The sequence below is a fragment of the Notolabrus celidotus genome, chromosome 14, assembly GCF_009762535.1.
Source record: "Notolabrus celidotus isolate fNotCel1 chromosome 14, fNotCel1.pri, whole genome shotgun sequence".
In the NCBI taxonomy this organism is placed as follows: domain Eukaryota; kingdom Metazoa; phylum Chordata; class Actinopteri; order Labriformes; family Labridae; genus Notolabrus; species Notolabrus celidotus.
In genome coordinates this window covers 26,188,145-26,209,284 of record NC_048285.1, presented here as the reverse complement: position 1 = coordinate 26,209,284, position 21,140 = coordinate 26,188,145, and the positions used below count along the sequence as shown (strand labels likewise).

General features: G+C 41.1%; 1 protein-coding gene across 1 annotated transcript in view; it reads right to left on the bottom strand.

Moving 5' to 3' along the window:
- Window positions 1-21,140, bottom strand: part of nbeab (neurobeachin b) — a 203,060-nt gene that overhangs the window by 70,003 nt on the left and 111,917 nt on the right. Inside the window, exons 34-38 of the mRNA XM_034701544.1 lie at window positions 18,755-18,816; window positions 14,703-14,767; window positions 12,991-13,099; window positions 10,808-10,974; window positions 2,214-2,338 (exon numbers count right to left, since the gene is read on the bottom strand). Coding sequence (XP_034557435.1) covers window positions 2,214-2,338; window positions 10,808-10,974; window positions 12,991-13,099; window positions 14,703-14,767; window positions 18,755-18,816 — 528 coding nt within the window. The remainder of the gene's footprint in view (window positions 1-2,213; window positions 2,339-10,807; window positions 10,975-12,990; window positions 13,100-14,702; window positions 14,768-18,754; window positions 18,817-21,140) is intronic.

The window sequence follows — 21,140 nt, the reverse complement described above, 5'->3', positions numbered from 1 at the left end:
TTACTGAAAAATAAAAAAAAACACAAACTGTCATTGCACATTTTCAACAAAAACTGCCAACTGTCACTGCCAACGAAAGCTACTGAAGCTCTGCAAAAGAACAAAAGATCCTTCTCATTTTAACTCAAAACAAAACCTGGCCTCTGCTGTGCAACCACATCAAAGCCTGCTGGAAAAAGCCTGAAAGTGCAGCTCACCTCTCGTGGAGAGCATGAGGGCCATCCGACCGCAGGCGATCCCTTTCACTTGACAAGTTTATACATTATTCTGCTCATTAAAACCACCGCATGCCAGCAGGACTTCAACAAGTCTTCAGTCAACTACACAGGGGTATTAATGTCAAACCAAACAAATGATTTTAAAAGCCCGATCTGGTGATCAGGACTCAAAAAACATGATATGTATTTGTAGTGTTGACTTAAGGAGGTTAGTCACTTGAGGACAAGTTGATGGAGTGATGGATATGGATGACACTGCTTTTAGCTGCTCTTGGTAAGATCCTCTACCCGATGTTTTGTTCTGTTTTTTGTTATATTATAAATTATAATTTGAATTATTCTTTTTTTATTTAGCAAACAAGACCCAGAGAGATCAGTGCAGAAGGACAAGGCCTTGGATGTAAAAACTTCAATTTAAATCTGTCGTATACTTTTATGGTCTCTCGGATTAAAATGCTGCAAACACATAATGGATTACTCTTTTAAGATTCAAAGGGAATTCTTTGTCTCTTCAAAGCATAGCTTAATTCACTACTTTTTACACTACAGCCTCTGCAAGCTTCAGAGGCTCCCTCAGAGGTGTTATGAGTTTTTGAAAAAGTTGAATTGAACTGAATGAATCTCTTTTTCTTTAAGTCTTGTAAACATGACAATATCAGGCAAAGGAACAGTTCACAGAGCTGGAAAACAATCACTAAAAATCAAAAACCAGATTATCTGAGCACAGGTTTAGCTCAGTGGTTAAATCTTGCACCCCATGCACAGAGGCTATAGTCCTATACCTAGGTTCAATTCCGAAAACCACGTACCTTTACCACATTTCATTCCCTTCTCTCTCTCCACAGTGTCTTACTCTATTCACTGTCTTGTCTCTATATGAAAGCATGAAAGCTGTCCCCCTCCAAAGTCTTTCTTGTTAATGTACAAAACAACGAAACAGCAGTTAGTGTTGATGCCCTTCAACATAGTTTCTTTGCAGACAATACAGTCATTTTCCGACCCCTTTCATATTTCTAAGCAGGTTCAAAATTCTAAAGTTGTGATGTGTTTTCTGAGTCCCCCCCCTGCAGTATCAACACATCACCAAAGCCCACAATATTAACTGATGACTTAAAATAATGGAACCGCCACAAACTCCAAAGCAGACGGTGCAATTATAGCATGTGTGTCACATATAGACCACCTGCAGCCGAGGCAGCAGCTGGCATGTGTTTATCTACAGAGCTGCCATGATCTTCATACAGCAGCCGTGGCAGAGCTGAAAGCAGCCAGATGACATCCTAAAAGCAGCCAACGGTTTGGCTACAGTGGATCAACACGGAGACAGCAAGAGGTCAGTGAATGCTGTGATCATTGTGAATGTGATGCTGTAAGCCTGCAGTCATCTTAAAAGGCTATCATGACCATAATGCATTGCCTGTTTTCTGTTTTCTATAAAGTAAAAAATGCGCTTACTCCATTAATTTTAGAATCAATACAATCACCCATGTGCTGTTAAAAGTTTCGCTCTGCTATTCAATTACAGGCAGGACAGAAGGGCCAAGGGTGTTTAATAGTACTGAGCTGCCTTCCTTTAAAAGTCACTGTTGCGTGATGCAAGGCAAAATTGACACAAGGTGGTGGGCAACACTACAACTCTGCCCGGGTCAATACCAAAAGTTCCAGGCAAAGAGGAGAAACAATAAAGGCAGAGATCCAATTTGTTCTTGAGTATGTGTTGTAATGGAAATACAAAAGTGCAGTAAAATGGATGTGTCATGTTCAATTTACATGACTCATAAATATGTAACCTATAAAAATGACAATTAACTCTTTCTGAGCAATGTGCTAACCAGTATGGACAAGCCTGGGATGACTATTGTGCCCTTTTAATGCTCTTTCTAAAACATCAATGCTCTATATTTATCTAAAGCAACGATGTCCTTTAATTTCCTAATCCCTGCTTCCAGTGGGTGTAAAAACAGAACACTCAGATGCAATAAATGGTTAACTCACCATACTCCTGCAGTGACTTCCATGTGACATCTAAGTGGGTGGAGCCATATGGATTTTTGATAAATCTCCGCCTCCGCCGCAGGTCGTCTTCCCAGTAGTCAAGACGCCAGAAGTCATGTGGATGACTGAGGGGGAGACAAGCAGGCAAGGTAGGTTAGATGGAGAGAACTCCTCTCAGTGATACTTTGATTACAGAAGCACTTCCTTATCGGGGGAAAACATGTAGAGGAGGAAAAATCAGGCTGCAGATAGCGGATTTATTGGGCTGACTAGTGGCATGCTCTGCAGAGGTCCACTAATGTTAGCACAGCTAAAGCCCATAGCATCAGAACAGCAGGGAGCAGCAGCAGCCTCTGCACACATAAATCACAGGCACTCCTATTAACAAATACAGCATCAAATTACAAGTATAAATGGCACAGCTTGCCTCCTTCTTTACAATGTTTTTTAACAAGACTTGTAAATCAAAGGTAGGAACCTTAACGCAGACAGCGTGGGGTTTAATGATCGGGGTCTTGGGGCGGTTGAAGCATGAGCCTATAAAACAAGCCCCCTCCCTGCATATGTGGAGCCATGATTAAAATAATGTGCTGAAATATTCATTGAAATGATTCCCAGAGCCCTGGAGCAACCCGACAGAAAATTGCATTTTTATTCATTATTAATAACAGCGAATTAGGGTCGTAAAAAAGAGAAAGAGAAGAAAACAGTTCCAGCATGTGGTAACCATCTTTGTAAATGATTATTCCAACATTAGTGAGGACCTGGGATAATTTTATAGCTTGCAGCTAATGCAAACCATTAAGCACCAGGACTAGCACTGGGTTACTAAGTGCTGCTGTTCCAACTGTGCACTAGCTGGAGCTATTTCAAACCATACATGTTTCTTTCAGAGGGAAAAGCATCCAAAAATGCTTAATTCCACCTTGACAAGGCAGAAAAACACAAACAAAACTGTTAAGACTTTAAACTTGGTGTGAAAATGACAGTGTAAGATTTAATTACATTAGCTTGGCATGAGGTTCTTACTCCTTTTATTTTCAATCAAATATGAAGAAACAAGGCATCACTCTGTTGCATTTCAAAATCTGCATAGTGAATGGATGGGAGAGAACACACTCTTTAAAAATAAAGATTTTCATTTCTATTAACCAACATGAATAATGTGCATGCTGTAGAACAGAACTCCTAATTGTCTTCAAATTTGATCTTTACCTTCATACATAAAAGTATCATTAGCCATCCAAAGCTCCGAACCTTGAATCTGGAACTGTTAGTCCAAATCCAAGCAGAGGTTCTTGAGAGCAAGAAGATACAGTCAGAGCTTGGCAGGCAGCCGTCTATTACATTGTATGATTTCTGCCCCCTTCACTGCCACAGTATTGAAGCAGTCTAAACAGATTAAAGTGTTACAGGGGATCACATCACGAAATACTGCCTGCCTGCACCATGAATATAATATCTACAAATGTCAGAAATCAAGAGGCTCAGGAGACTTAGCTCAGCTCTGACAGCAACAAGAGCTCAGTTTCAGTTAAGTATCAATCAAAATTGAGTGTGTGTGTGTGTGTGTGTGTGTGTGTGTGTGTGTGTGTGTGTGTGTTCATGAGACTGTGCACACATTGTATGCATAAAGCATCATGAGCCGCTGTATGCAAAGCAAGAGTGAACGCCTTGAGCTTGTCCCTTGTCAATCTCCCTCAAAGCTTAACAGAGGAAAAGAGAGATGTCAGAGGGTTGAAAGGAGAAACCCACGTAAATGATATTGTAAATGCAAGATTACACAGTGTGAAAAATGTAAATCCACTGTAGGCAACTGGGCGATTACTGTTGAAGATTATGTCCCCTAATTCTTAGAGCAAATAGACAGCAGATGCCGGTGGGGGATAAATCCGCCACTTTGAAGATTTCCTTACAACAGTATTAACTGCCTGTAAGGCATTTTATTTGGACTGCTCGAGGATGTTCATTTGAGTACAACCTCAGTTCAAGCCAAAATACCTTCATTAATCTTAACAGCAATCAAAAGAACAACAAACCAAAAGCTTGAGTTGTAATGACTCATTAACGAGTCTGATGCCAGCATTCCCAAAAGCTCTGTCCTGTGCAGATGGTTTCAGTTTGAATGTGGTATTGCATTGTTTGATCAGGACCTGTGATATTCTAGACAATTTGGTCAAAGCTAGACTGGATTTGGACCTTGCCAAAGTGCTGTCCTGAAGAACCTCCTCTCTCAGGGTGGTCTAAAAGAGTGCACAGAGGATTGAACTCCTGATACAGATCTACAGCTGGGAGCTGCTGAGCTCTTACACAAGAGATTTCTGTGGTGGCACAGAGCCACCAAAAAGCACACTCATGTCTGGAAATGGATAGAAATAAAGAAAAGCCATGAGGTTACATTTTTATTCAAATCAGCATCTTTGTCACCCACTCAAAACCATATGGTAAAACCATATTTGGAAATAAAAGCACATCTTTGTGCCCGTTAATATGTTTCAGAAGCCTACGATCCTGTCTGATCCCTACTTTTTTCAAAGGTCCAGTCTGAAAACAGAGTTCCTTTTTCATAATAATTAACAGAACATTGTATGTCTGTATGGTCTGTGCAACAACAACAAACTGTCAATTCTATAGCTTTCTTTATTAAACAGAGTTCACACCAGACCTCCTTATTTTCCACATCAAATGTGTCTGGCTTCATGACAGCCATAAAGAATGGCTGTGAGCCGGCCTCCTAGAAACTGGCAAAATTTATTAGTCCCGTCACCCATCAATCACCCAAATGGATTTCAAACCGCATTTTAAAAGCTAATTTTCCAGCACTGATAACCTCCAGGAAGCAGGAGCACCATTATTTGTGGATGCTTTCAGACTTGCTAAGTGCAGTAGGATAAATGTGTTCTAGGACTATCGTCTATTCTCCTCTCTCTCAAATAGGTATTTAAAACGTACCTTTCTTCCAGGAGCCGGTGTTGAGGCTTTTGACTTGCCAGATCTAACACAATGGTCTACAGGGAATGTGTTTTGTTTATAAGGGGGAAGTGAAAGCAGAAAGGTATGAGTCAAAATGAGATGAGGAGGAAAATAAAAATAAACAGATTGATAACAGTTTTATGGGAAACAGTACCATCATTCCTGAAACAGCTATTTTTGACAGCTGACAGGGGCTCATATTGGATTAGAGGGTGATGTATTCTCACTGCTTCTGTTATGTTATATATTTGTATTAGGGCAGCAAAGACACAGTTTTTGTTTCAAATGTTCTGTCTCATTGATCAGTGCAGGGAGTTGAATAAAAGGGTCAACTTTAAGAAAATATACTGAAACCAGGTTAGGGATGATCTGGGCGCAAAATTGGCAAAGGTCAGGCCACATAAATAACAAGCAAGCAAAACTATACTACAATACATATGCCCTATGAGAGTGCACGGCACAAATTCAGATTCATGCAATAGCATTGTAGCATCATACATATGTGCAGGTAGAATAAAAACCTATATGACTAAGATAAAGTCATAACAGTGGCTTAACTAAACATGGCTTGTATCTAGTCTGCAGATAAAAGGAGATCTTTAACAATGTGAACCTCATTTTACTACATTTATGCTCAGAGAATATGTGAGTGTGACGCGGTCAGGAGGAAGGACAGGGACATGCTGATCCAATAAAATACCATTATACCCCTTTGAAAAGCTTCCATTGGTGACATGAGTGGGGGGTAATTATAATAAATGCCAGTAATCAGTGACAATTCTATTCAAAGGCGCAGTGGCTGGTTTTCATCACACACATATACTGAGACACTGAACACATGTCAGTTTTTTTGTTGAAACTCTGAGGACAAGTGGTCTTTTCTTTCTTTTTCAGTTGTCCATGAGACTCTGACAATGAGTTACAAAGTTCATGAGGAATTAGTCTGAGGTGCAAGTGATGCTTGGTTCAAAGTGGGAATTAAATAAAAGAAAATGTGAAAGAAAAAAAATCTCTCTTCATTGGTTATCTACCTAACACCTGTTAAAATGTAGATTCTGCAGCCAAACCTAATCCAGATAAGTGAAAAGAAATTAACTTTTTTGACCAACAAATCAGTCCTTTGATCAAATTAAAATGACCACAAAATACTGATCTTCATGATTTGGAGTCCAACATTAGGAAAACCTTCAAAGGGCCCAAAGAAACTGAAGGAAAAATCTGAATATGTTGTTTTAAGTAAATGCATTCTTTAAGTATAAGCATTTTAATGCCACATTGCTTAACAGTGCTGCTAGATTGAAAATGAAAACACAAAAAAGACAATGCATCATGAAGTAGTGACTGGCAGCCATATGGTGATGAGCATTTCTCAGCCCACTGGTTTCAAAGTAACCTATAAACCAAGAAAAAAAATCACAGTGATTTCCTCAATAAAAACACATCAAGTTTGCTCATGCAAACTGAATGGCCAACATCATGATCAGATTATCACAGAAGGCTGCAAATGGTACACAAGACTTTCATCTTTTCAATGCCGCCATTTCTTATCATCACTACACTCAACACTGATGCAGGCGTGAGGACACCAAGCTAAGATCAAACTGCTTCTAGTTATTGGGGATGACTTTTCTTTTGTAGATTAAGAGATAGAGAATAGACAGACTGAGGAAAGGGTATTGGACAAAGACGAAAGAGAAACAACACAGCAGCAACAAGATTAACTCCAGGTCATGTGGTGTAATGAAGAAAGACATATACGCGCTCAGACGAGGGATGAGGAGCCGTACTGTACTGTAGGTGAACTCGCCAGGATCGCCAGCTTTGTGGATCTCCATCTTTCATCGGAAATGGGGCACAGCCAGGCGATGCCCAGCTCAATTTCAACACCCGATGAAATTGATGATTGTGTGAATGGGCCTCTTTCCAGAGATAATTAGCACAGTGTGCAAGGTTAAGAGAGCCCCAAGGGAAAAGAGCCCAGTGAAGGTCAAGAACACATGCAAGTGGAGAGAATATCAGCTTGCAAGAACAAAGCATATAATGTGTAATTATTGAAGAATAAAAAAACATCATCACTTGCAAGCTGTTTTCAAATTAGCTGCATTTGAACCCTATCAAGATAGTGGCCAGACAATGAAACATCAGATGCAGAGAACTGGTCCAGAGCAAGAATGCTTTGGTTGAGTGCACAGAATAAAATAACTATAAAGCCTGCAGCAAAACACAACTTTTAAAGGGGAGTGGGAGGTTTATTGATTTTATAGTGATCCTATCTTTAACTTCTTCTATTTTCTTGCTGATTTTATACAGAAATTAGTCCAAACAATACCATAAAAAGGTGATCTATATTGCTACACTGGAAGTCAAAAGAAAATTACTATTGAATTATATAGCAAGGCAGATTTTTTTCATACTGTCCGGCTTAACCAGAGGCCTTGGTCTTTCTTTTATGCCCCACAGGGGTCATCAGATCTTGAGCCTCCTGGGGCTGTTAGGCTCTCTCCAGGTCCTCCCCCTTGTGTTAGCGAATTTCTATTGGAATTGATAACCCTTTCAGGTGAGACCAAAATACCCCGGGCACACCGTGAGTAAAGAGGTTCATTCCATCACAAAGTTATTATCCAGGGGGAGATTGTTACCATTCATCAAGTGTGAGGGATGAAACTCACTGTTAGTCAAGGGAAACGGCTGTTTCACTGCCTTGCCACAGATCAATATATGACGCCATTTTCCTTTCTCTCCTTTGCTACAAAAAAGTAATTATACAGAAGAAATGTTGACAATCAATAGACCAGTCAGGTAAGGTTAAGGTCTGCTCTGGAGGCCAGGGGAGGCTTCTCCGTCACCTGTCAGTGATGCTGCTGAAGTGAACATGGACGCCAGCATGGGAACAAAAGAAGGTTTGTCTCCTTCAGTCCCTGTTACATGACTGTTACACTGGAGTGTTGAAACAATTAGCACTGGAGAAGTTCGGCATCAAATTATCAAATGAAGATTTCAAAACGAAGATATTGTCTGAGTGTCAACTGCACAACGTGTAAATGACACAAACAACAATAAAAGGATATTATCTGTATACAGTATAAACAGTTTGATTAGTCACATATTTTTGATGTGTGAGACACAAAGGTCTGATGCTTCATTTACTCATAGCAGTTCATAGTACTGCCACAGTCCTCTGCTGCTGAAGTAGTGGACATTATTCTGCAATGAATTCATCAACCTGGCCTTGACATCTACTTTCACTTCAGACGAGGCTGAACTTTATAATCCACTGGCAGGGTTCAGAGGTCAACAGCAGAGGGGACCAGAGGGCAGGGAAAATCACTCTCCCGCTGGAAAAAACTCTGACATCCAATTTTCAACTTGATTTATCAGTGTAAGGCTAAAATTGATAGTGTGTCATTACTGGGCAGGGAGCTGTCTTGGAGAGATGTATCAAAGCCTCCTCATTTTGATTTAGCACGGCGGATCAATACTACCCTATACTGTTTCAATTTGAGGATTATTGATTTTCCTATGCTGACTCTATATAGGGGGACATTCATCATCAAGCAAGCATATGATCTAACAGGACAACATAGGGTCTGATCTGCTTATTCTTCACTCAGATCAAATGACTGCAGAGCAGCTGTTTGAAAGCCTTGCACAGTTTATTTCCTTGCTGCTGGCTGTTGTCGTATGTGCTGCAACACATTATTTTACACAGTTTGTCACAATGAGAACAAAAGCTCAGAGTGAAGTGGTCTTCAGAGATGCAGATGATTTGCATCCAAAGGAACCTAAAGGGTTATATCGATCCCAACAGTTGGACACACATTGGAAAAAGGAAAAAATATAAACATATAAGTTAAAGTATTTTTTCAGTCTGTTGTCTGCCCAGGAATAATTGTGTTTCTATTATATTCTGCACAAATCATAAATATCCTTTGGCACGTCTCCAGGCAGAACTTAGGAGTAAAAGGCAAAGCAATTTCTGTGCATGAGGGTGAAAAACAAACATTAACAACTAAAGTCTCTCTCCGTCTTCCTCACATACACACACACGGACACACATGCAGACATAACAGACAGCCACCTCCGATTGCTTGAGGGCTTTATATTTTACAAGAGCAGCATAAATGGGAAAGTTAATGTAGCATTGAATAAGACTAAGCTGCTGAACTGCAACACTGCCTTGAGCTGCTGAGCATATTGCATCATTTTTCTTCACCAGCAGGTTACCATTAAATTTGAATTTGTTGGAAGTTTTGCCGTATCATTTACAATGCACCCACGCTCAATAACCTTTTGTTTCAATGCTAATGCTATGCCTCTGAGAGGGGCTCCATAAATATTTGAACATGAGCCCAGAATTCAATCCAATAGATTTTGTCACGGGTACTTCAGCTAAGGTTCAGTCAGTTTTATGAAAATCTGTACTTGAAAACTGTAGTCTTTTCAGTCATGGCCAAAATATTCATTTGACAATTTCTTTAAAGCTAAGAAAAGTTTTTGTATGTGTCTTTTTATGAAGTTCTAAAATTAATCACACCAAACAAATGGCTTCTCAGAGAGTTAAAAATCATAAACTGTATATATACTATTTTGAAGTAAAGAGATACTGGCCTAACTTCATGAATACATGAAAAAAAGGAGCTGCCCAAGACATCTGGAAGTTTCCTTCGAGTGTAAGGCATGAAATACAGCCATAAAAAGTAACTACAACAACTAAAATATCTTTATTGGCATAAGTAGATATGATTTAACACACAAAACAAACCAAATTTCAGAGAACAAGGTCAAACATCTGCTGTTTTCTTTAAAAATGTAATAATATAACCAAAGCTGCAGTTAAAGCAATTAGGCCAGATTTGTTTGGACAAATTCTCTCATCTGACTGGACGTGCAGACTGAAGCTGTTCTCACAAGTTTTTGAATCAATGTTTGGTTATTTGTTTACATCTTTGCATCTGACTGACATCCTGTGATAATGATTTTATGTCATATGGATAATATTCAGTCACACACCTGATGCATCTAAACTTAGAGCAGAAATTAAAGATTCCTCATTCTGTCTCTTGCAAGAACAGCATGTAGGGTACAAAATACAAACAGTATGTTGTAACACCTCTGCAAGTCCAGCAAACTACCTCTTGATCTTTCCACTCCACTCTGTGTCTGTGGGAGCATGTGGATGCAGGCGAGAGGTGGGAGGCTGTGCAGGGGAGCCAGCGGTTATTTTAACAGGGCCCATGGGGAAGTCTGCAACTACCACCAGGTGCTGGGCTGTGTTTCTGAGAGGGTCAATGAATGCCTGGACAACACCGCAGAAACACCCCAACCCCCTTCTTCCCCTTCCTCTATCCCGGTCTGTCGGACGACCGGCCAATCAGCTGTCCCCAGGGGTTTAAGCCACTCCACACTGTAATTGCGTTTGCTGACCCGATAGCTGACCCTATCGGATCCTGGGAAAATGACATTAGCTGGTGGTCCAATCCAATCACTGCAGAGTTTTGTGTACAGGTAACTTTTGTCCTCTAGGGTGAACCTTTACGTTGCACAGCTATGCTTCATGTTGGATTCCTAACATAGCCCATGTTGGTCTGAAGGTGAACTTGTTATTGTGTGAGGGGGCTTACCTCTGGGCTAGTGTCCCCCAGGCACCATGCTTGTTGGTGAGGATGTTGACTATTTTCTGCCGTAGCTGGTTAGCCGTCACATGGTCTCTGTGTTTAGCAGCGCTGATCAGGTGGTCGCACATCTTCTCTTCCTCTTTTCTGTCAGCAGCATACTGGGCACAGTTGGACTAATTTGAGATTTAAAACAGGAAAAAGGAAAATTAGAGTGTGAGACTCATTATTTATTTACTTTATGCACAGTATCCAGAGCCAAAAATGATGTCTAACATTCTGCTAATAGCATTTGAGGACGTTTTACTTGAATAAAGCCAGAATAATATATACCCTCTAATGGAGCGTTTGTCACACTGAAGAATGTTATGGCTTCATTCAACACACTTGAGTGCATAAAGATATTAGTGGACAGCTGAGAGATATATTTCTGCTCCCTTGGAGGAGTGTAGTAAATCATGGCAGGCTCATGAAGGCAGTCCATTCTCTAACTGCGGACAGATGAGGCTCCCTACTAGGTAGCCTTGGATGGTGCTATTAAAGGAAGAAGGAAAATGCTCTAATAGATCAACAAAGAATATAACCTGTCAAAGTTAACAAAGCTATGGTGCCGTTATATCAAGGACTTTGTTACTGTTCTCTCTTATGGGGGGTGGTGTGAAATGTTTGCAATGGCTATTGTGAAGAATCCACACAAAATGCACCACAGGGAATAGAAATAACAAAAGGAGCAAAAAGCCCTCCAACTTACAGAAATGAAACTAAAATGATACCATGTTTGATATTTAAGATTTCAAATAGTCTTTATAATATATACAAAATATATTATTAACATTAAACAAACAACTGTATTGGTTTTAAACACATTTCTATACGTCAGTGAAACTATCTACGTTTTTCCAGGTGACTAAAGTGATCCAGAGGAGCACATCAAGCTCTATCTCTTCTGTTAAACCAAGATTGTCTTACTCTGGCACCCCAGGGAACTCTTGCTAATATTCAAAATCTAATTTGCTAACAGAAGCTGGAAGTTAATTGAATTTCCTGCTTCAGATTTGAATTCTGTCAGATATTATACTTCAGCGTATTCTTCATAAGGAAGATAACTCAATCTCTGCTTGTCAGCTCACATTTCCACGTGATGCTGTGACAAATATCAAACGTTATTTATCACTTTAAAGCATATGACGCGTCGCCCTGACACCAACTTAATTGTAAAAATGTCTTATCTGCGTCCTGAATCTTCAATCTTGGAGAGTGGGTAATAAAGTAACGTCAGAGCTGGATGAAAAGTGTTGGCTGTCTGGAGTTGGCAGACAGAACGGATGGGGCCAGGTACACTTCCCCCCCCTTCTCCTGACATTGCGTATCTAGCCGTCTCTTCCAGTTTATCTAGCGGGTCAAGGATCCTCAAGAACTGTATATCAAGCAGCTGTTTGAGGATGGCTGCTTTTCCCAGATAAGAAACTCATCACTCCTCACATGTACAAGCTGCTAACAGAGGTGGTGGAAGTATATGTGTGTGTCTGTGTCAGGGTTTGTGTGATTACACACACACACACACACACACACACACACACACACACACACACACACACACACACACAAGCATATATAGTATGTCTTTTGATGATTACAATATCCAAATATACTCTTTTTTGGAGCTTCATTTTTCATCAAAAGTCTGTCCTTTTTTTTCTACACATGCTATTTTATCAACCAAAAGGGCCATACAAGGTTTTTCTTTTTGTTTCTAACAGAAAATAAAACCTTTATCGTCACTGCAAAAAAAACAATATTCGGAAATGGCCTAAACCTTGTTAGCTCTTCCTTTCATGTCTGTAATAGTCATGGTTTGATGTGGATGTGCTAAATATGGACTCCCTAAATTAATTTAGCTCCTTTCTTTTCCCCCTTTACTACCAACAATGAAATTATTTTAAAGAAATAGTAAGAGTAAGCAGTTCATCCTCAGAGAGGCACAGAGGGTTTGTTTCACTGAGCAGTTCAATAGCATTTTATAATAATAGGATTTCAAGTTTGTTAGAGGATGAAATATTCTTTTTTTCACATAAGACAGTAACATTGGAGTATGGGACACAATTCAACAACCATCTCTTCATTTCTCAGTAAATTACCTTGCTTAAATTTATGAATTGAATTTCAGAAGCAGAACAGGGCATACTTGATACCTCAAACTCTGCGTGTTTGTGGACATCCTCTGCTCGCTGTCTGTTCAAGATGAACTCAGCCTCATTGGCAACTCGAACGATGTGGTCCTTCATGGCATGGCAGAGCAACCTTTAACATTGCAAAGAAAGATTTATGTAGCATTTGCAGCAACCTAATATCATAGAAGAGAAACATATTGAATTTGTAAAGCTAAAATTTCTAGCAATGCCACTCTTGAGGTGGGAGCAGGGTTGAGGCAAAGTACAGCTCATCAGGGTTTCTTTTTGCAACATTCTAGGCGTTGAAAGAGCAAGCGAGCAAACAGCATCATTTATCTGTGTTATGTTGCAAGGCTGCAGATCAGTGACAGATCCCTCTGTAGCTTTCAGGAGAGAATGGAGTGTCATTAGAGCATTGGAGCCTGTCCGCCATACTCCTGACAGACTGAGCATCACCTCCCGCTGACCAGAACTTCAACCCCAGTGCCTGTATTGCTGACAAGTCGGGCTGTGAACAACTTCTCACATGGCTGACTCAGGAGGATCAGCGGTCGCCATATACATTCACACTGAAATTCCACCATCTTTAATAATTGAAAAACACCCTGGCTATTGTGTGTCGATTATATGCCACTGTACACACCATTAGGCTAGCTTTGTTTTAATTAAAGTATCTCCTGTTCCTCTCTGGTGCTTGATACAGATTGTAATTTCCCTTCTGTCCCGAGGAGAGGCAGTAATCCCGAGGCTGCATTCATCAGCTGCCATTGCCTCTTAAACTGATGACAAGCACTCATTAATAGACAGACATTGACTGTTCAAAGACAGAGGCTGACAACGCCAAGCTTTGTTTTGAGACCAGGAATAGATGAGAAGGCAAGCTGCAGAGAGGTATTTGGAAACAGAAAATCAAAAATATGCAAGCTCTCTGCCACATTTTCAGACTAGTTTTTCACAGAGAAGTAACACTAATCAATAGAAGTATTCAAAGTTAGACTGGATGTTACTGATACCAAGCTCATAAAACAACTGACCATCTAATTTAAAGATCCTTGAGCTGTTATTGAAATATAAAGACTTGTGGTTAAGTGTTAAACAGGTTTGTCTGCCTTGAGCCAACAGATTTAGCAGACTCCAGTTAGATCTAGATCTGTCTAGTTAAGAAGAGCAGGTGTGCAGTGGCTTGAGTAAGGCAGGGAAATTATGTATCTGTCAGCAGCACCCTGGACAGCGCCGTGTGGCCTTACAGGCTCGAGCTCTTTGTTCTAGGGCCAGCAGGAGACGCAGAAAGGCCTGACTGGGCAGTGGCAAGAGCCAGGGCACAGAGACGGCCTGGCCAGATGGGTCAGCAGATGGGCAAGGAGGCTGAGCTGCTCCTGATCTGTTCTAAGGAAAACCCTGAGTCTGGCCGCACCCATGAGGAAGAGGGCGGGAGACGGAAAGAGAAACACTGGGATGAACAAGAAAAAGGAACAGAGGCAGAGATTAAAAAAGGATTTTGTTTAGAAACATTCTCTTGTCAGCAGTTTTTTTTTTGGAGTTAACCCTTCAGAGCTGCCAAGGAGAGGTTTAAGGCACACAGCATATGCAGCTAATATTCATTTGCATTCCTTCTTGGTACTTCCACCTTTTAGAGAAACCAGGGAGAATACTTTTTACACACTGATAACAAATGAATAAATAAACTGCTGCTTTGCTGAGTTTATAATCTTTACAGTAAATGCATACATTACCTTCCCTCATTGATAAGCTCAATGAAGGCCAGACCAGCATTCTTCTGAATGGAGTTCTGCCATTCCTGAAAGGAAAGAAAGTGTAATCTGTCATTCACTGAAAATCTGCAGCTTTCTTTTGGGGTATCAAACGTTTTCTAAAAGTTCTTGAGAAATAAAAGATATAAAACAATATAATGCATCCTTATAATCAATATTGAACTTGGGTCCGACATCACTGATGACAGTTTTCCCTTCAAAAGTTCATGGAAGCAAAGCTAAAAGCTAACTAATTTATGAAAAAAAGTATCAAAATACAAGTTTGGTCCAAAAGGTGACAAGATCTTTCAGGAATGCACAATACTCGCAGTCAAAAATTCAATTTCACCATACAAATTGCATATTTCACATATTATTCACAGCTTGTAATTCAAGGAGGAAAAAAAACATTTAGTTCATATATCCTTTGAAGAAAAAATGATGGCTTGGGAAAACTGAAATCCTGCACAGCATGTGTGACCATCCGTGCTTCCTCTGTGAAAAGATCTGTAAACACAGGAGAGATGTAATTGTGGGATGAAACTGTATCCTCTCACTTAAATACAGCCATTTCCCCTGTCCCTTACAGTGACAGATTACTGAGCAGGCTCACTGAGCCCCGCAGTACTCGCCTGGAAGAGATCCGAGACCCGGACCAGAGTGCCAGCACTTGCTGTCTCACAACATGCTCTGGAAATGATTAAAAAGCAGTTTGAGAGCGCGCCATTCACTGTGGGAAATTCAGCTCTCCTGTGCCCTCACTGAGGTGCAAATGGAAGAGAAAACAGAGGAGGCCACAGTTCAAAAGAGGAGGGAAAGTAGAGGAAAATTTAAGAGGGGAGGTTTTTCTTTCAGGGGTTCTTATGTATGCATGTGACTCAAGGCTATTGACATATTGAAGAAGCCTTTGAAAGTGTCTCCATTAGAAATGAGTGGCTATTGGTATCATAGTTCAAACAGAAAGAATACATGGATACATAAGTCTCTTTTCCCAACACACTGCTTGTTCTATGTCAGTGTCTTGACAAGGTAAACAGCACTTGTTGTGTACAGTACCAGAATGCCTTACATTGACATTATTAGTATGGGCATGTGTTTTTGTACACAATTGTCGTGCCTGACACACATACTGGTTCACGCAAGAGTACACAGTCTGACCCTACGATGCGTTACATCTGAGAGATGGTGCTGACAAACTGCTGAGCATCTGGTCTCCAAATGTTCCCCTTGACCCCCTTCTTCTGCTACAGTATCTGCCTGGAATAAGCTGTTCCTGATTTGGACAGGGATCATGTACAGGCAGTCTTCTGAGATTCTGCCTGCACCACACTCACGTGACAAAAATAAATACGGAAATAGAGGCAGATGTGACACTTGGGTGTTGCCAGGAAAATGGCACCAGGTCAGTGGAGGTATAGCATGAACTAGTCAAATTTGCTATCTTCTCTGAGGTATGCTTCTTGACAGCTGAGATAACACTTCAGAGGCTCTTTTTTTCTTTTTCTTTTTTAACAGCAGAACAGAGCTCCCAGAGGAGGCTGCCTTTGATTGCAGAGATTTTAAAAAGTGCTCTGCAGCCCATTTGAAGGGAATTAGGCCTGACGTGCAGCTGCTTAAAAAAGAGACGTGATCCTTGATAAAAATGCAGACCATGATCAGAGAGCAACAACCTTGCCTCTGGAGCTTTGTAGATAGAACATTTCTTAACAAAATATTATGAAAAGCTGTAAATTGAAGATGCTAATTTCTGGCCATTTGGGGGCAGAAGAGCTCCACACAACCGAAAAACAGATCTGGCGAGTTGTTCTGTTTTTATGAGTAACTTGTAAGCTAACTATTGCCTCGCTAACTTGGCAGTCTCTCAGGCAACTTGACAAACGTAAGTCCATGAGTCCTCCATTTAAGTTTACTTTCTAAAACTATTTCTAAAAAATATCCTGCTGTGGAAACAAAGTAATGTGATGACACTGATAATGTAGTGGAATAAATTAAACAAGACACCTTTAGCAGCATAAAATTCTTAGGATAATGAAAATCTCCATAGTCTTTCATGAACCCACCACCTTTTTGTGGTTCCCACAGAGGCGGACAGCATGCTGGCCTTGATAAAATATTCTCTCCTCCCACTTTCATCATCCTGAAATTCAGCAGGGCACTAAGTATTTGTGGTGTTTCAATCCAACCTGTCAGTGTGCAGGAGACTTTGCTTTTATCTGCTCTGCATTGCTCTGTTATACTCTCCACATCTGGAGGCCTTCCATCACTAAATCTCTGTGGCTCCACTCTGGATCCCCCCCTGTATGTTTGAGCTGTTACAAGAAACAGAGCTGCTTGACCTTTTCATTCAGCTGCCCGGGCTGAAGAGAGACACATAGTGTCTGCAGCCGCAGCCAGCCACACGATGATTGCTGCGATTAGTATGCATAAATAAGAAAAGGCAGATCATTAGCACTAATTCTTTCATAAAGCTGACAGGTCACAAAACAGAGAGGGACTAAAGGTCAGCTAAGTGCCCTCCTCGCTGTCTCAAAACATTAATGTTGAAATATGTGAGGGATACTTTGAGGTTGGCATTTCATAGTGATGTCAGCCAAAGCTCACCTAGCAGCTGAGACTTGCTGCGCTTTTCAAAAGCAAACAGATATGTGACACAAAAGACATTAATTAGGCTGAAAATGCAAATGTATCAGTCCGATTACTCAAGTTATTTGCTTATAATAAAATAAATCAGCTCTGTCACCTGAAAAGTAAGATGTCGACAACAATTATTTATCATGGCATCATGATGTTTAGTCATATTGGCTTGCAACATAACTGGATGCATCGCTGATAGTACAGTATTAGAATACAACACAATACATCAGCCTTATTAGAAAGGTTGTGGAAGGACACCAAGCTGTATGGTCCAGTTTCAAGGCCTCGCTGTCTGATCAATATCTCATCCTGGGTTTCATCCCCAGAGCCCCTAATGGCAGGAACCTCTGGAGCCGCAGTAATGCTATCTGTGAAAGGGGGGAAGGACTCAGACCCTTAACAGCATGCTGACGCTCTCATCTGCAATAAATCCTCGAGCTGGAAAAAGCAACTTCCCACAGATACTCTACAGACAGCAAAGCAGCGCAAAAAGGAGCCAGTCAAAAACCTTCAAAAGAGCAACAGTAACTCAGAGCCATTTTAAGAGGAAGGCCCCTGAATAATGGCCTCCATATAACAGAGGCCGAGCTCCCTGCAGAAGAGGGCTTTAGACTGTGGATACCACGGAGCACACATAGAGGCAATCCACCTCCTTAAGGCTCGGGCCCTGCAGTCTGGATCCACAAAGAGGCACCAAGTAATGGCTTCCTTATGGGCTCCCGACGCAAGACTGATGGGCTGACAGAAGGTATGTTAAATATCTCCTGTTCTAACTGCTACATAGGGGCTTTGACCTTCTCTAAAACAAGAGCTTAACAAGAGATTCAGAGGGTCAGCTTGGAGGTGATCAGTCACTAGCAGTGTTGCATGAGGTGGGGCTCATTGTCTAAAAGAGGGATCAAGATTAAAGCTCTGGGGTGTAGTGAGAAAGTCGTGGGATTCTCAGAAAGCTTTATGTGTCTGTACTTTATCACCGGTTTGAACAATTGGCTTATGGAACATTTTGCCAAAAGAAAAGCACAGATGAGAAAAGCTTCAGTGGAGATTAAGTTACTTGTTTTCTGATGTGAAACTGTGCCATTAGCAGGTGAATTAGCATTCACAAAAATGTATAAGCAGTTTTAGAAGCATTAAAAGTGACAACTGTATTTTTGTGCTTTTAAAATCTTCCTTACTGGACTGGCATCAGTTTGACAGACTGTCAATTCATATTCAGAAAGAGGCGAAACCATCCCCTCACAGATTTCTACATTGTATTGACAGGAAATATGTTATCATGAGAGCCATGGAAGAGAGAAGCATTTTAAGCAGGGCACAGAGGAGAGAATGACAGAAAGAGAAAGACAAAGAGTGGCTGGGAACGCGGGTTGAGATAAGAGGGAGAAAGGAAATAAGCTCACCTGAGAACAAAGCAGCATAACAAGCTCCACAACCGAGGTGCTTGACTTCATACAGACCAGACCTGTAGAGACAAAACCAAAAAGTCAAGTTAATTTTTAAGTATTTGTCACAGATTATTTGGTTTAAAATAAGTTATTCTGTTCTGTGTGGCAGACAAAGATAACAATTATAATAAATTATTCTTCTAAAATGTTATAATAGAGGATACAATTTGGATAAAGCTATTGTGTTTTCACTGCAGAGTACATTCAAGCAAAGGAGGCAGCATTTTGTATGGACTCTAAATTGTGCTCCCTATTTCCCCATCATCAAACTGGAAAAATACATTTTACAGAATGGATGTGCGCTGAACAGATGCACAGACTTTAACGGAAGCACCTCCTCCGCACACATCTTACTTCACACATGCACACACACCCACAGAAGTGAACACAGACATTCACAGCTTCTGCTCTCATCTCCATTCTGCAGACAGTGAGCTGCAGAAGCAGACAACTCTCTAATGAAACAAGGGCAGGTGTGAAAAGCTCATTTGCAGAAACAATGGCTGCAACTGGTCTCGTATCCTGCACCTCCAGCTCCTTCTGTTGCACTTGGCGGGGACCATTAAAGGTGCAGTCATTAGTAAAGGAAAGAATGCAACTCTCCAGGACTCATTATAGGCTGGCAGGAGTGTAACTCTCTGCGCCACACAGCTGCCTTTGTTTCATGGATTGCAGGCTGTCAGTCAGGGAGAGGAGAGGAGCACCAGATATTCTTAATTCAAGATTTCAGTAGCAAGAGTAATGTTATGTTCAGTTTAGCATCTACAGGAAGAGATCACACATTGAAAATGTTCTGCTTTACATGATATTCATATATGGATCCACCAAAATTCTTAGAAAGTGACATGACAGTATAAGAAAGACATCTGAACCCATTCAGAGGAGAACACAGCTTTCTTATTATATTAAGCCATATGCATCAGCATCAGTAACACTCTGTTGTAACGCTGTCAATAAAATGCTGGATTTAGCCATAGTGCTTATCATCTGTATTTATTTAGAATTTTGATAAAAATACACATTTATGATATAAGATATAAATATATTCAAAATGTACTGTAAACAAAACTCTGATGCCTTCAACAGAATCCAGAACAAAGGGTTAGCACCACCATCTTTACACTAACAGGTGTATAAGAAGACACTGTACCCTTCTGATATAAATACAACAGCAACATAAAGATCCAATGACACAGCTTGTGCAAATACTACACAGTTTAAGACAGAATGTGAAAAATCCTAATAACTGGATGGAGGGATGTTTCTGTCTTAGAGTTTACACCATCTCTATTCAACAGTGCAGACTGTCGGTAGGAGCGTATTGTAAAAACTCGAAGAGGATGTGACCCTTCTCTTGTACACAGAGTGCCACGGCTGACCTCTTGTTATAGCTGTGACATGCTAAGCCATAAGTCAGTCCGGTCTGACACGGGAGTCAGGTGGCCGACTGACCCTGGCCTTGTGTTGGTAGACAAACTAAATGCATTCTATTTAAACATGGCCTGCCAGTCCTTTCCTGTAAACAGGGCAGGGTTAAGGCACGGGTGAATGTGGCATTGTGGGGCAATGTGCCGGCAGACTGGGCCACTCAGGGGACAGCAAGGAGCAGGCGGCAGGCATCACAACAGCCGCAGTGTTCGCACACAGGCCTTACCCACCAACTCCAAGTGTGAGGCTCAGGGTGCACTCAACATAATTGCCGCAGTGACCACATGTCTTCAGGGGGGGTGAAGGAGTAGGGTGAGGCAAAGGGGCACACAGGGCACAAGGGGCTCGACCCCAGGCAATTTAAGGAGTGATGGATGGCTGGTAATTACTGGTAAATGGAGAGCCTTTGCACTACAGCACAGTATTTCAACTGTGAGCCTGGGAATGGCCGGCCAGAAAAGGAGAGAAAGAGAGGGAGGAAATCAGTTCAGCTGTTTGACACAAACTGGAGAACGATAAAGTTAAAGATTTAAAGTACAAGTGGTAAATCAGTATGTTTGTTTTGTTCGATAAACATTCTCTAATCCTTGTCAGGGTGCACTTTCACAGACCCAGACAGGGTTAAACACGTCTGGTGAGGAGCACTGGGGCCCAAGCTGTCTATCTACGACCTTGTTTGTGGGGTTAGACTCTCAGCTCAGCTCTGGTTTGTCAGCTTGGTCAGTCTGCTGACAGACTTTGAGTGAAAGGGTAACAGACATATTCACACTTGTCAAGGCTTTGCTACCTGATTTTCCATTCCTTTCCCGTGGGCTCGAGCCAGTAGCCTTAGCCACATGTGCACCGCATACCCACATGGCTATTTACATATGTGTATGGCACATGCATGATGTATGGAGGAAGAACTGTGTGC